Source organism: Antechinus flavipes, chromosome 2, assembly GCF_016432865.1.
Source record: "Antechinus flavipes isolate AdamAnt ecotype Samford, QLD, Australia chromosome 2, AdamAnt_v2, whole genome shotgun sequence".
Classification (NCBI taxonomy): domain Eukaryota; kingdom Metazoa; phylum Chordata; class Mammalia; order Dasyuromorphia; family Dasyuridae; genus Antechinus; species Antechinus flavipes.
Window position 1 is genome coordinate 132,585,052 of NC_067399.1, and position 17,329 is coordinate 132,602,380.

General features: G+C 34.5%; 1 protein-coding gene across 1 annotated transcript in view; it reads left to right on the forward strand.

The window, feature by feature from the left end:
- Positions 1 to 17,329, forward strand: part of PLEKHA2 (pleckstrin homology domain containing A2) — a 119,340-nt gene that overhangs the window by 59,467 nt on the left and 42,544 nt on the right. Inside the window, exon 3 of the mRNA XM_051975554.1 lies at positions 16,128 to 16,184. Coding sequence (XP_051831514.1) covers positions 16,128 to 16,184 — 57 coding nt within the window. The remainder of the gene's footprint in view (positions 1 to 16,127; positions 16,185 to 17,329) is intronic.

A 17,329-nucleotide genomic window follows, 5' to 3' on the forward strand; every position in this document is an offset into this window, starting at 1 on the left:
AACTATTTAGGAACAGTGTATTTTAGTTTTGTGTTCTCAAGTTAAATTAGATCTTCTGTCTCCAACGTTGGATTGTTTTCCTTTGTTTTGCAGTATTTATTCATAGATTCCTGAACTTGTTTATTAGATCTAGAAGCCACATTTCCTTCTGTTGTTAATATTTTCCCTATTGATTTATCCTAATATACAAGATCTTCAAGTTTCTTCTTCATGAAATCTTTGATACTTGCAATCTTTCCCCCTCTGATTCTCTCCTTTCACTTTCTGACTCTGTTCCCTCTGTTGATGATTTCTTTGGGATTAGATCTCAACTAATCTTAGTCTCCTCTCACACTGAGCAATTTGTGGTTCAGTAGCATAGAGTCTTTGTCACAAATGATTTTGGATGGTCAGAACTGGCCCCAGAGGAATTCTTTTCTTTTTTTGTAAGGCTTAGTGGAGTGCTACTCAACCACCCAAATAGGATGTGCTTTCCTGGTACGCTATTCCTCCTCCTTCTGTTCCTTCGTTCTCTGGCTGGCTACCAATAGTTCAAAAACTTGCAGTGCTAGTGCTAAAGAATTGGAGCTCCCAGTGAGCTTTTGTTCTTGAAGGATTGAAATCACAATGACAGTTGGTCTATGATCCAGGCAAACTTGCAGTAGGGTCTTCAGGGTACTGGAAAGAGAATGCATGCAGAGGGTTTTGTTGTAAACCTGTGTCAAGTCCTTAGAGTCTGGAGTATAGTTTTAATGATTGTATTTTATGTGATAAGGAAGGAGTGCTGAGTGAGTTCAAGGTGAATTCATTTTTAAAAAATTTTCTCTTGGATTCTGGTTGTCCCATACCATAAAGACAGGAGAAACTGTTTTATCTTTGGAATAATTTTTGTTTTAGAGAGGTTTGAGAAGTTATAGGATCCAGAAAAAATATCTGGTTCTTTTTCTTGCTGATTATATAGCTCCATTAATTTCTTTCAGGCCCATAACATGCCATTACTTTTTTTTCCCAAAAAATTTTAATATATTGTCTTATTACCATTATTTCCTTTAATGACATTATCTGGTTATTTTTTTATTGTTCTTTGAGCTACCAATTCTTTATCATTAAATTATTTAATGTCCATTTAACTTAAAATCTTTTTTTGGGGGGGTTGTGTTGTGATTAAAGATGTTTAATATTTCTATTTTTCTGCATTTTTTGTTTTGTTTTTGAGATAAACAAATTTTTTTTCTAGTACATACTCTCCTTTGGAAAAATGTCAGACACAACTGAGAAATAAATTTATTTATTTGCTTGTTTATTTGTTTATTTTCCTCTTCAATAATTACTAGGTAGCTATTATAAATGACTTTTCTAAAATCTGATTTAGGTTTTTATCTTCTTTCTTGCTTATTATTTTACCTACATATGAAAGTCACTGTAAGATTTGCCTAGCTCTGCAAGAGATCATTATATACTTCAACAACAATACTATATGATGATCAATTCTGATGGACATGGTCCTCTTCAACAATGAGATGAAACAAATCAGCTCCAACAGAACAGTAATGAATTGAACCAGCTAAACCCAGCAAAAGTCAGGGAAATGACTGTGAACCACCACATAGAATCCCCAATCCCTCTATTTTTGTATGCCTGCATTTTTGATTTCCTTCACATGCTAACAGTACGCTATTTCAAAGTCTGATTCTTTTTGTGTAGCAAAATAATTATATGAACATGTATACATATATTGTATTTAACATATACTTTAACCTATTTAACATGTATTGGTCTCCCTGCCATCTGGGGGAGGTGGTGGGGGGAAGGAGGGGAAAAATTGGAACAAAAGGTTTGGCTTCAGTCAATGCTGAAAAATTACCCATGCATATATCTTGTAAATAAAAAGCTATAAAAAAAAAAAAAAAAAAAAAGATTTGCCTAGGTCTGAAAGGATCCATTAAAGAAGTGGTGCTCTTGATAGTAATAAAGGAATTTGAAAGAATTGAGTAAGTTTTGGGGGAAAGATAATGAGTTCTTTTTTAGGCATGTTAAATTTGAAATGCCTAGAAAACATCCAATTTGAAATGTGTAATGGGCAACTGATATGTATTATTTCTATGTTAGATAATATGAAATTTGGATCTAATTAATTGTAAAGATTGTCTTCTATCTTTCTTACAATAATAACATGCAGACAAGCAGATGTAAATAAATATATGTAATAAAATATATTGTAAATATAAATAATAATGTAAATATGTAAATAAATATATGTAAATAAAATGTAAATAAAATAATAACACTTTGATAATCAAGCAATGTTATATTATTCATTACCTTTTTTGTTCATCTTGAGGTAGATAGTGCAAGTATATCATTTCTTATTTTACAGATGGGGAAAACGAGAATCAACAAGATTAAATGACTTTACCAAGATCACATTTGTAGTAAGACTTATAGCCAAGAATGAAATTCAGGTCTTTTGATTCGTATTCTTCCATTATATTGAGTTGAGAAAAATAAGGTCTGCTTATCCTTTTTAAAATATAATGGAACTTATTCTAGTAGTTTACCCATTCTGTCCTAGAGTTTTCCATAAGTAGAAACAGCTTTGACTATTCTTTCTTTTTTATTAAAGCTTTTTATTTACAAGTTATATGCATGGGTATTTTTTCAGTATTGACAATTGCAAAACCTTTTGTTCCAACTTTTTCCCTCTTTCCTCCCACCCCTTCCCTCAGATGGCAGGTTGACTAATACATGTTAAATATGTTGAAGTATAAGTTAAATACAATATATGTATACATGTCCAAACAGTTATTTTGCTGTACAAAAAGAATCGGACTTTGAAGCAGTATACAATTAGCCTGTGAAGGAAATCAAAAATGCAAAAATAGACAAAAATAGAGGGATTGGGAATTCTATATAATGGTTCATAGTCATCTCCCAGAGTTCTTTTGCTGGCTGTAACTGGTTCAGTTCATTACTGCTCTATTGGAACTGATTTGGTTCATCTCATTGTTGAAGAGGTCCACGTCCATCAGAATTGATCATCATATAGTATTGTTGTTGAAGTATGTAATGATCTCCTGGTCCTGCTCATTTCACTCAGCATCAGTTCATGTAAGTCTCTCCAGTCCTCTCTGTATTCATCCTGCTGGTCATTCCTTACAGAACAATAATATTCCATAACATTCATATACCACGACTTATTCAGCCATTCTCCAATTGATGGGCATCCACTCAGTTTCCAGTTTCTGTCCACTACAAAGAGGGCTGCCACAAACATTCTTGCACATACAAGTCCCTTTCCCTTCTTTAAAATCTCTTTGGGATATAAGCCCAATAGTAACACTGCTGGATCAAAGGGTAGGCACAGTTTGATAACTTTTTAAGCATAGTTCCAAATTGCTCTCTAGAATGGCTGGATGTATTCACAATTCCACCAACAATTTCTAACAAAAATTATTTTATACTATGGCCTGCTTTTGTCATCATAGCTCATACTTTCTTTGATAAGTTTTTTCTTTCTTTTTGATTTTCTGATATAATTGAAGGAGAGAACTTTTTTTTTAATCATAGCTTTTTATTGACAGAACATATGCATGGATAATTTTTACAACATTGTCCCTTGAACTCACTTCTCTTTCAACTTTTCCCTTCCCTCCCTCTACCCCCTCCCCTAGATGGCAGGCAATCTTATACATGTTAAACATGTTAAAGTATATCCTAGATACAATATATGTGTGCAGATCCATATAGTTCTCTGGTTGCACAAAAAAATTGGATTCAGAAGATTAAAATAATCTGGGAAGAAAAACAAAGATGCAAGTAATCCACATTCATTTCCCAGTGTTCCTTCTCTGGGTGTAGCTACTTCTGTCCATCATTGATCAATTAGAACTGAATTATATCTTCTCTTTGTCGAAGATTTCCGCTTTCATCAGAATACATCCTCATATGGTATTGTTGTTGAAGTGTATAATGATCTCCTGATTCTGCTCATTTTACTCAGCATCAGTTCGTGTAAATCTCTCTAGGCCTTTCTGAAATCATCTGTTGGTCATTTCTTACTGAACAATAATATTTCATAACATTCATATACCACAATTTACCCAACCATTCTCCAATTGATGAGCATCCATTCATTTTCCAGTTTTTAGCCACTACAAAAAAAGCTGCCATCAACATTTTGGCACATACAGGTCCCTTTCCCTTCTTTAGTATCTATTTGGGATATAAGCTCAGTAGTAACACTGCTGGATCAAAGGGTATGCACAGTTTGATAACTTTTTGAGCATAGTTCCAAATTGCTTGGAGGAGAGAACTTCATTGAGACACTAATCTCTGCTTACCATCCTCCCTAGTTGGAATCAATTTCATTTTTAGTGAGGAGAACATGTCCCACAGTTAGGTTTTTGGCATATCATTTTACCAGTTATTTTTTTTCCCAACTCCTTCCTCAAGGGTGCAATAAATAATAAAAATGGTAAATCTTAAATTTTTTTAATCTAGAGGGGATTTTGTGTTTGAACAAATTTCCCAGAAGTTATGTCTATATCATTTTCTAGTCCATTTCTCACTGGACTAGATGTATCACATTGGCATTCTGGTAATATATGTTTTTAAATATATATTTTTATATTATGTTTTCTTAAAATAATGTTTTTAAATGCATAAAATAAAACATATAGGATTACAAAGGAAGCTAATCATATTAAAATATAGTCATCAAAATATTTTATTTTAAAAGTTAATAAAATATTAAAAATTAATTAGTTAAATATGAATAGACCATAAGTTAAGAACTCCCAATATTTGTGTCCTAATCTATAATATTAATTTCAACATTTTCACCTCTGTTTTAACGAAAGTACATAGTAATACAAAACTTTTGAATGTATGTAACTGTGATATGGTTATGTTCCGAGATATTCTGCAGACAAATTATTGGACTTTGGGTTAGTCATTATTTAGAAAGATATGATATAATGATTACAAACTGCTATCCCTTTTTTGCTCAGAACTCTGAGAAATAAAAGTCAGGCCCATCTTGATCAATGGTGAAGACATGAGACATGATGAACTTAAAAGGCAGAAAGAGATACATATATTTGTTCATGGTTACTGTGAAAATTTGTTTTTGCTGGTTAATTACAGCTACTAGGGAGTTTTATTTTGTTTTTTTTTTTTCTCTTTTTAAATTTGCTCAATGCTGAAATATAGTGGGAAGGAAAGATTAATTAAAAAAAATTAAATAGTGCAAATGTAGGTGATTGGAACAAATGATACATTGCAGTAGATTTGATGATAAATTGCTTTTTGAAAGTAGGCTATTTACTTACCAATATTCTTGTTACAAACTATTTAAGAATTTGTGATACTTTGTTGGTTCTGTAAAAGAAATTTTCCCTTGTTTTCTTACTCTGCTGTCTTATACTGTTTGATATGTTTTTCCAAAACATATTTCATGTAGTTCTACTCAATATAATAAAAGCTTCCTTTTTATTTTTTCAGTATCTCAGAGGAGTATCATTGTAATGTGACTGTTGTCTCTCATCATTCTCAGCTGGCTTCCTCTTGTAATCATACATATCTTTGATAATCATCTATTGTTTCTATTGTTTACTTGTTTCACTCATGTCCGACTTTTTGTGACCCCATTTGAAGTTTTCTTGGCAAAGACACTGGAGTGGTTTACCATTTCCTTCTCTAGCTCACTTTACAGATCACAAAACTGAAGCAAATAGGGTTAAGTGACTTGTCCAGGGTCACACAGGTAACATGTGAAGCCAGATTTGAACGCATGAAGTTGAGTCTTCCTGATTCCACTATTGCCACTTATTTGCCCCTACATTTTTTATATCCTTTTCTTATTTACAAATCATCATTAGACATATGCTATAACATACTGTGCATCTTGCCCTTATTGTCACTTAGAACTTTAAAAATTATTTTATAATTGGAATTGTTTTTGAGATCATGTTGTTCTATGGATATGAATTATGTAATATCACCAGAATACAGATATACAAAAAATGATTTTGCTACATAGAGCAGTTTGGATCATTGAAAGCACTGGGGAATTTCCTCAAATACAACTTAAACACTCTGGGACTCAGTTTCCTCATCTATAAAATGAGGCACTTATCTAAGTGATTTCTAAAGTTCCTTTTAGGCCTTCTAGTCCCCTGTTGACTGAATATGGCCCTGTATAGGAATGTGGGGCAGAGAACATTGTGCTCTTGATTATCTCATTCTTCCCTCCCCCATCTGATTATTTATTGTCTTCTGCTTATCTGCATTTTGGCATATGGCTTCCTCCTGTGGTTTGGAACTCATGAATGAATGGCCAAGGTGGCTTCTACTTCAGCTATCAGGGTTACACCTATTTCTAGATCTTCTTTCTCCTCCTCCTTTTATCGGTTACTGGAATTCTCCCTCTTCATCTCCACCTCCTGGCTTTCCTAGCTTTCTTCAAGTCCTACATAAAATCCTACATTCTAGGAGAAGCCTTTTCTGATTTCCTCAATGCTATTTTATCCTATGTATACCTTGTTTGTACATAGTTGTTTTCAGATGGTTCCTCCTTTAGACTGTGAGCTCCTTATGGGGGACTCCCTTGTGCCTTTTTAAAAACTTTTTTTATGCCCAGGGTTTACTGTTAACTGATTGATATTTGAACAGTGTTGGGGATATGAAAAAGAGCGAAGGAAGAACCTTTGTAGACTCCTAAGATTGACTTCTTGGGAAGGAATACTTGCACTAGTGAAATCTTGGATGTTAGGAGTCTTGCAGTATAAATAACAATAGTCATCTCTCATTTATTCAGGGACTTCTTGTACAGTTGGTGGATTGGATATATCCTTGGACTTCCCCTCTTTGCTTTTCTGTTCCCTTCCATGTAAATGAAGTGGTTGAATCAGATAATCCCCTAAGAGTACTTCCAGCTGTGGTATTATATAAATAGAGTATCCTGTTCTAGTTGTTCCATTTGTTTAGTGAACCCTTACACCAGAGAATGAATAGATATATAAAGGTGGTAAAAAGTTAAACTGCAGGATGTCATTAAATCTGAATTCATGGTTGTGTCTCTAGTCTGAGCTAAGCCCAACTGAAATGACTTCTAAGATTGCTTCTAATGCTAAGGTTTTCTGATTTTGTGGCCTGGGAGATTTCTGCTTGGTCAGCAGGGGTATAAAGACTGTGTGGGAGGGATGCATTTTAAAAGTTTCTCTAGAGGATAAGAGAGATATATCTTCATGGACAGGATGGATGGCCCTGCCTTCTCCCTATTCATTACTCTGATTGGTGAGTCTCTCCTTGTAACCTATTTGAGGAAGCACACATGTCAACCATGCTTGTTTTAAACCCTGCTCAACCCATCACCTTCTGAACTACTTCTTTACTTTATTACTGTCTTCAACTCCCTTTTATGCCCTGTCTTCCCCCATTAAAATGTTACTTCCTTTACATCACGGACTGTCTATCTTTGTTGCTGGCATTGTATCCCTAAAATTAAGCATAGTGACTGGCACACAGTAAGCAATTAATGTTCTTTGCATCTCTGTCTCTGTCTCCTTGTCTGACCAGCTATCTATCTTTAGATCTACCTATCTGAATTTCTTTCATGAAATATTATGGAACTAATCCCATGACAAACTCAGCTACCATCTCTCCCCTTTGTCCCCCCTCACTTACGTTTGAGACTTGGCAATTTGAATACATCTTGTGTAGGAAAAGGAAACCTAGGGAGAGTTAACATCAGTCCATATCATTGGTTAATTGAGAATCCCACTAGCACTGTAAAAGCTTGATAGAATGATCCCTAAGAAGCAGGTTAGGCAAATGTAGATATTATGTCTCCTACCACACTTATCAAGTGAGGAATAACTGCTGTGGTGTACACTATTGGGCAGGCACTGTGAAAAGAATAGCCTCCAAAGAGATTAAAGAGAAATGCACAAAAATAATTATAGTAGTCCTTTTTGTGGTAGAAAATGATTGAGGACAAAATGGGTCTTCAACATGGCTGAACAATTTATGGTATGTGAAATGCCACTTTTCATAGGAGAAGCTTTCTAGTCCCCTCAGAAGTAATCTTACTGAATCAAAGAAGATTTATAGTTTAGTGACTTCTTGGGTATAATTCCAGTCTGTCTCTCTCTCCCCCACCTCCCCAAGAACATCTAGATCATTTCATGGCTCTACCATCCCAGCATTAACATGTTTGATCTCCCACTGCCCCTCCTACAATGCTCTTTTCTTCTTTTGTTATTTTGACAAAGTCAATGGGTGTAAAAAACTGTTGAGCTGTTATAATTTGCATTTCTTTTGTTATTAATAATTTGGAGCTTTCTTTCCTTCTATTTTTCTAATTGCTAGGAAATTTTTAATTTGAGTTGAAAAAAGATTCCCATCCATTGTTCCTAGTTTTATTCTCAAGGACTAAATAGAATAAATCAAATTCTTCTTCCAACTAGGTGTCATAGTAAATATAGTGCCAGACCTAGAGTCAGGAAGACCTGAGTTCAAATTTGACCTTAGACACTTTTTTGACTGTGTGAGCTATCTGCCTCTGGAAAAGACACTTAATCCATTGTGCCTCAGTTTCCTCATTTGTAAAAATGAATTGGAAAAGGAGAATCTTTGTCAAGAAAACCCTAAATTGGGTCACAAAGAATCACATACAACTGAAAACAACTAAACAATAAAAATAACTGATTTTTTTTCAAGTGACAGGCTAAATTCTTAGAGAAAGTTATCCTAAAAAAAAAAAGAGGTTTTTTTTTTTTTTTTTTTTTGGATGTCTTTCCCTTCTCCTTCCAGAGAGCTATCTCATATAACAAATAAAGAAGGAAGAAATAAGCATTATTAAAATGTGCCAGGCACTGTCCTAAGCACTTTTGCTGTTATCTTATTAATCTTTACAAAAATTCTGGTAGTATTATCTCCATTTTACAATGGAGAAAACTGAGGTAAACAGAGGTTAAGTGACTTGCCTAGGATTTGTCATAGCTAGCATCTGAGGCTGCTCTTAAATTTAGGTCCTCTTGACTCTTGTTCTAGCACTATATCCTCAAATGCCCGGGTTTTTTTTTTAAGACCAAAAAAAGGAAAGAAGAAAAAAAAATCAACATAACTGATTAATACATTGAAAAGGTCTAGAAGTATCTGTAACATGTTATACTAACGGACTTTCCACCTCTGCAGAGAGATAGGTTAAGGATGTCTTTTCATATCTCTTCTTTGAAGCCATACTTGTGTGCAATTTTGCAACATCCACTTGATTGTTTTTGTGACTGTTCTTTCCAATTGCATTGATATAGTCATTGTATATAAAGCTTTCTTGGTTTTGTTTATTTTGGTCTGCATCAATTCATGCAAATCTTTTCATGCTTCTTTGTGTTCATTATTTTATTATCTTGATGTAATACATTTGTTTAGCCATTCCCCACTCAATGGGCATCTATTTTGTTTCCAATTCTTTCCTATTATAAAAAGTGTTAGCATAACTTTTTTGGTGTATATGAGGACTTTTTTCTTAATGTCCTTCTTGAACTATAAGTTCAGTAGTAAAATCTCTGGATCAAAGGATATGGACATTTTAATGATTTTATTTGCATAATTATTAGTTGCTTTCCAAAAGTTAGTATTAATCTATAGCTCTACCAATAATACAAGGGTTAGAAGCATTTACAAAAGACAATAAAGATACTATTATACAAAACTGAAAAGCTTCTGTACAAACAGAAATTAAGGTGTCTTAAATCACTAAATATAATGATCTTTTCTCAGTCCTCATCCTTCTTGATGACTCTATAGTCATTGACTTTAGACAAGTCGCTTTCTTGATAACGTCTTTCTAAATTTCCTTGACAACTATTCTCTCCTGGTTCTTCTGCTTGTCTGACTGCTCCTTCTCTGTTTCTTTTGCTGGCTCTTATATAATTCCTCTGTTCAAACATTGCCCTGCTGAGTAAAGTTCAGTCTTGTTTGCTTTTAATTCAAAACCTTATGGGTCAATCTCATTAACTATGGATGTCTCCCAAGATATTGTTTTGTGCTTTCCTTTTTTACTCCTTCTATACTATTTTACTTGATGATCTCACCAGATCCCAAAGATGATTCTCAGATCTATTTGTCCAGCCCAAACCTCTCTTCTGAACTCCAGTCTCACATCTCCAGTTGCTTATTGGAGATCTCAAATTAGATGTTCCACAAACATCTAAAACTCAACATATCTAAACCTGAACTTATTATTCCCTTTCCTCCCCTTTCAAAGTTCTTTTCCTTCTAATTTTTCTAATACTGCAGAAAGTCATTTAGATGTGATACCCAATATGGACAGTGTGATGTCAATTACTAATTTGTTGCTTATATAACAGATATCAAATAAGTTCAGAAATGAGAATATTGTGGGATAGTGAAAAGAGTGCTTCATTCCAAATCAGGGACTTGGTTTTGTTTCTAGCTGTGCTCCTGTATTTTCCAAGAAAATTGTAAATTGAATAATCTTTCAGGTTTCAAGTGGGAAGAATGCTGAGCCAGGAGTCAGTAGAACAGAGTAAGTCACATAAGTTCTGAATTTCTGATTACTCACCATAAAACAGGAATAATAATATTAAGAGTATTGTTAGCTACTCATGGGTATCATTAATACTTACCTCAAAGGATTGTTACAAAGAATAAATAAGATATGTAAGTGCATTGATGTATTTAATTAATGTATTAAGTTAATTACATCAATGCATTAATAATGAATGTAAATATATTATTAATTTATGTGAATAATGTATATAAAAGTGCTTTTAAACCTCAAGGCATTATCATCATTTCATGATTCATCTCTTTTCTACAAATCTATATCTATTCTATAAAACAGAATCTTAGAGTTGGAAAGGTCCTTGTAGATCATCTATTCCAAATTATACCTAGCATTATCTTCCTCCCCTCCAAATCTTTGACTAGTGGTTATCCTTTTTCTGATTGAGGATCTCCACAACTGGCAAATACAGTCTCTTGAGCATAGTCATTCTACTCTTGGATAACTCCAAATAGTAATGAATTTTATCTTTTATCAAGTCAAAATCTGCTCCACAACTTGAGTTTATTGTTTCTGGTTCTGCTTTTTGCAACCAAACAAAATGAGTCCATTTCTTTTCATATGGTAGCCTTTCGAATACTTGAAGTTGGCTATTATTTCCATACAAGTTAAACTTCAGTTCCTTCAAATGAATCTCCTATGTATATCTCTGTCTGTGTGTCATTTACCCTGTTTCACATGTTTTTAATCTTATTGTGAAATTCTCTTATTTCTTACTTCTCATAGTCTTTAGTATGTCCTATCAATTTTGTCTCCATTAATCTCTCTCATACCCATCCCCTACATTCCAGTCTCACTGCTCTTACTTTAGTATAGGACTTTATTGCCACTCTATCCTCTTAGCAGATTTTCTTCTCTTTCTCATTCATCATGGCACTATCAGAATAATATTCCATGTGCATAGAGCTAGCCATGTCATTCTACTGTTCAAACATTTTAAATATTGAGTAAAGTTCAGTTACTTATATTTGGCTTAAAAAAACCTTACACAAACTGTTACTATGCCTCTCCTTAATTTGTTGCCTTCCCTCCGTTAATTATTTCCTATTTATTCTGTATATAGCTTGCTTTATATATATTTGATTTCATGTTGTACCTCTCTGTGATTTGCCTAAGGTCACATAGCCTGTAAGTAAGTGAAGCTGGATTTGAACCTATAAATATGTCTTCCTGAATGTATATGATCAGTACTCTAGCTAATGTGCCACATTTCTGCCCAGCAGAAATAGGATCCATGGTGTTCTTTATTATTTTGTTGCTTGTCTGTGCACAGACAAGTTGTTCTCCCTTTTCTCCTTAAACATTTACTAGCATATTTTTACCTCACCTGATCCCTCTCTCTTTTTAAATATATTTTACCAGTGAATCCCATGGATTCAGATGTCGTCTTTATTCAGATGACTTGGAAGTCTAGTTCTGTAGTCCTTATTGTTCTCCTGAGCTCCTTTCCTTGCTCTCTCCTTTTCTATCTATCTGGGTATCTAATAAGAATCTCTAATTCAACATTTCCAAAAATAAGTAATTATTTTCCCACTCTACTTCTATCAATCTTCCAACTTTATCCAATTTCCCTAATTTTTTTTATTAAGGAGTCTACCATGCCGCAGCCTTCAAGTCATCTCCACTATGAAGATGTTGGGAAGACTTGTAGCTTCTACCTACAATACTCTCAAATGCTTCTCCTTTTTTCATTCACATAGCATGGTTAAGGCCCCATCTTTTACCTAGAATATTGTAATAATCTCCTAATTAGTTTTTCTGTATCCAGCCTGTTCCCTTTCCCATTCATTCACCAAATGTTGCCAAATTGCTTTTCTTCCCCACCCCATCCCCATTAACAAACATTTATCCTTTCTACCTCCCATCTCCCACTCTCCAAGCAAAAAAAAAAAAAAAAAAGAAAGGAAGGAGAGAGTGGAGGAAATGGAGGAAGGAAGGGAAGGAAGGAACATAGGAAAGAGGGAGGAAAGGGAAGAAGGAAAGAAGGACAGATTGAAGAACTTTCCTTCCCCTCAACAAATATGCATAATCAAGCAAAACATATCCCCACAGTGGTCATGCCCAAAAATACATGTCTCACTCTGCATATTTAGTCTATCACATATTTGTCAGTAGGTGGACAGCATTCTAATTCAGCAGGCCTCTGGATTCGTGGTTAATCATTGCTTTGTTAAACTTAATTCTTTCAAAACTGTTCATTTTTACAATGTTGTATTAATTGTACTCTTGGAACTATTCAATTCATTCTGCATCATTTCACAGTAAAGTTCCCCTTCTCTGAATATTCCTTCTCCTTCCTCATTTGTATAATTAATCTACAAATTTCCAAACATTTATTAAGCTGCTTCCATGTGACTGGTACTGGGCTAAGCACTGGATATAGACTTTTAGTTGTATCCATGATTATATTAGATAAATTATCTTTGCCTCTCTTCCCCTAAGGTCCCCCATCCCACATACCCATTTTCTTTCTTCTTTAAAGATTGTCAAAGCCTCACAAAAATTATTCCCAGGCCCTTTATTTTCTTTGCCTCCTTCTATAAATCTTGTTGACATTACAGTTCTCAAGGAATGCTTGTATTTTCCCCACTAATTAGAATGCAAATATTTCATTATTAATTCACTATTAATAAATAGCAACTAACATTTATATGGCACTTTAAGGTTTATAAAGTGCTTTATAATTATTATTTACTGTTATCCTTACAACAGCCTTAGGGAATAAGTGTTGTTATTATCACTCCCACTTTATAGATGAGAATTGAGGCAAACAGCAGTTGTGACTTATCTAGAGTCCTATAGTATATGAAACAGGATTTAAACTAAGATCTTGATTCAAAAGTCTTTCTGACTGCTTGCTTGAATTTACTTTTCTAATGTTTGTGTTTCGAAGTTTCTACTCAACTCTAGTCTTTTATTAGGAATGTTTGGAAATTCTTTCACAGTCTGTTTTTTCTTCTAGGATTATTTATATTCAGCTTTGCTGAGTAAAATATTCTTGATTTTAAGCTTGTCTACATATTTTTTGGCCATTTAGAATATTTAACTTCATGTTCTCCTTTGCTTTATGTGGTTCCACAGTTGCATTCTTTCTTTCTATGTGCAATATATGATTTCATGTTGTACCTCTCTGTGTGATTTGCCCAAGGTCACACAGCCTGTAAATATGTGTGCAATATTTTTTCTTTGAACTAGAAGCTGTGGATTTTAATTGTGACATTCCCAGTTGTTTTTATTTGAGAGTTTGTTTTGGGAGGTGAGTCTTGTATTCTTTTTATTTTTACTTGCCATCTGGATTGTAATATATCCAGATAGTTTTCTTTCATGATTTCCTAAAATATGATGTCTGTCTAAACTTTTTCAAGGAGTCCATTAATTCTTAAATTCTCTCTTTTCAGTTATTTTCAAGGTCAACTGACACCTTACCTTTTCTTCTATTCCCTGCCTCCCAATTTTTGACTTGAATATTTCTTGTTTTCTCATAATCAATAAATTCTCTTTATTCTAATTTTCAGAATTACATGTGTAAGGTTTGGAATCTTTTGTGCTAAGCTGCTAATTTTGTTTCCAAATCTCTCTTCCATAGCTCTTTTTTTTTTTTTTTAATTTCACTTACAATATCATTTTAAAACTAATTATTTAAATTTCTGCCTCCTTTCTTTTAAGAATTCTAATGTTTGCAAAAAATTGTGACTTTCTTTAAGGCTTAGCCTGTAGGTATAAATTGCAGAGAAGAAGATGATCTGAAATTATAGAGTGATGTGCCTATTTAGGATTTTCCTACATGAGTAAAATCATGGGTCCAAGTCTTTTCTCCACTTCTAAACTCTTCCCCTCACAAAAAATCAATTTTTACTTTACAAAAAAAGTCTAATTTTGTTTTAAATAACCAGGATTAAATTTATGGATATTTAAATTATGTTAAATTATTTTCAGGAATAAAGCTATTACATTAAGATAGATATTCCTGTAGCCCCTTACAAGGTTCCAGATAGGTGATCACTGATGTAAATGCCAGTAGTTGACAGTGATCTCAGGTATGGAAATCTCTGCTCCCCAAATACTCTAAGGATTATGAGTGTGTGATAAAGTCAGGAGATTTGGATTCCAATTCTTTTTCTGCCTCTAATTACCTATGGGACATTAGGCAAATTATTTTTGGTCTCTGGGCTTCATTGTTTCATCTGAATTACTTCTAATGGAAGATCTTAAATCAACAGCTTCAGTAAAAGTGGAATTTAGGCTTGTAGTTACCTTGCCCTCTGGCAAAAACAAAAACAAAATTAAAACAAGAAATACCATTTTCTTCTAGGCTCTGAAGACTTAGCTGATTTTCCTGGTCTCTTTTGATCATGCTACAGAAGACATACAGTAATTTTGTCTTACACAAACATGTCAACAACAATTCACATAGAAAAAGGTTCTCTGTGCATGTATCATATCAGAAATGCATATATTATATTAGAGATGCATGGAATTATAAAACTTTAGATATAAAAACCATGGTAGTGGTCTTCAGGTCCAGCCCTCTTCCTTTTATAGATAAAAACAGATTAAAAGACTTGACCTAAGTTCCATCATTGCTCAATGGTAAGCTTTGGGAATATAACCCAGAGCTTTTTAGTCAGCTGCACAACATGCAAAAGATATCAACAGAACTTTCACCCTTGGTGCTATAATAATGTTAATGACTTTCTTCCACATTTGCTCATACCTTTTGAACATTCTCTGTGCAAACAGGATCCAGGGACTTTATTATGAATTATGAAGTAAGATTTAAGGAATGCTTTCCCCTCTAACCTAGGTTGTATAATAGTAAGTAAGTAGTAAGATAGGTAGTATAGTGGTTAGTATTGGACTTTGAGGTTAGGAAGATTTGAGTTCAAATCTTGGCTTTACCCTTGACAGCTTAACTTTACCTTTTTCAAGTTCATTTTCCTCCATCTGTAAAATGGGAATAATAATAGTAGCTATCTCAGGATTTTTGTGAGATTCAAATAAGCTAACATGTATTGGAAACATAAGTGACTTGCCCAGGGTCATCCAGCTATTATTTGTCATATGATATTCTAACTTCAGCACCACTTTCTCAATCCACTCTTCTACACTGTAAGTTAAAGAGTAATTTTATTTATATTTTCGTTTAAGGTATTTATTTAAGTTGGAATAGACCTGTATTGACAAATTAAGGGAAATTCTGAACCTCAACCTCTACTGGTTCCAAATCTGTCCCATTTTAAAGAAGAAACCAAGCCTCTCAATAGAGAGAAAAATGACTTATCCAAAGTCACACAAATAGCATAGTGAAGTAGCAGAACTAGAATTGGAACACAGCTTCTCCAACTTCAAATTGAATATTCTTCCCTTTCAATCCCATTGTTCCACCACCACCCCCTTTTTTTTTTTTTTTTTTTTTTTTTTTGGAAAAGCATAGGACCATGCCTGGGGGATTGACAGAGGACAACAATTAGGTCTCTTGTTCAAAGTCTGGAGGGAGCTACAACTACCTCTTCTCCAAACCAACCAATTCTAAAGCCTCCCTAACACTCTCTTTCAGAACCTGGCAATTGGAGCAGGAGCTGTTGGATCTTTGCCATTGACCTACATCTCCAAGGTAACGTATTCTGGAGCTCTGGGAACTCATGCCCTCTAAGTAGGTTTTGAGATCTAAATTTGGTCAAAAATTCTATGACTCTGATGCTCTGAGTCCTCTGAGAGTGGCAGAGTTTGGGGAATGAGGATGGGTGGGGAGCAGACATTTTCCTTCTTCGGAATGGTCAAATGTGGTGATGGTGTTTTTCTGCTGACAAAAGGATAAATGCACAGACTTAGGTTTAATTTAGCAAATTCTTTGATGGGCAACCCTGAGATCAGCTTTTCCCTTTTAGCCCCATTCCATCTTTGACCAAATTTCAGCCTGAGCTTGTTTTAGGAGATGCTTTCTCCTGTTTCTGGCTCCACTTTGGGCCTTAGAGCTTCTCAATTGAAGTTGATGGGGAGGTGATGGTGGAGGTTCCCTTTCCTAATATTTGTCTTGCTAATCTGGTCCAGACCCTAGCTCTTCTAAAGATGAGTGTTTATATGAGGAAGAACAGCACTTTAATTGAAATTTTTAAAAAAGAAGAAAAAAAGAAATTATCTCTAATAAAGCAAATTCAAACTGAAGATCACATCCCATCAACTAGGCTTTTTCAGTTATTTGACAAATCATTTGGAGTGGGTTTAGCTGTGGAGAGCAAGTTGAGGCACCCTAGTTATTAGAAAAGGCATAGTTGCTATTTAACTGATGTTAGAAGTCGGCACGCAGATTAGTAACTGAATTCAATTCATCCAGAGAGCTGAACAGCAATATCTCTTTGGTGCTGAGGAACTTAAATCAGTGAAGCATCTTTAAGGGGCCCTGTGCTGTGGCAAGTACCTCTGCTGACCAGTCATGCTAGGGGAATTTATCAGCGACCCAGAAAGAGGAACTCTTGTGTACTTGAGGAGGAACTGAGCAGCTCCTGACCTAATGCAAGGGACTCTGGAAGTCCTCAAACCCTCCCTCCAACTCACCCAAAAGGCTCAGTGCTCTAGCTCATTCTCAGAGACTGAGACTTGGCTCAGAATAGTCATTCCTGTAATGAGCATGTCAGCTTTTATGTTCAGTTCTTAGTCTCAGCTGGTCTGGCAAAGAGACCTGAGTTAGAGAGAAAGCAGACAGACGGGGAGCCAGAGAGACAGAGAAACAGAGATACAGAGAGAAAAACAAATGGATTC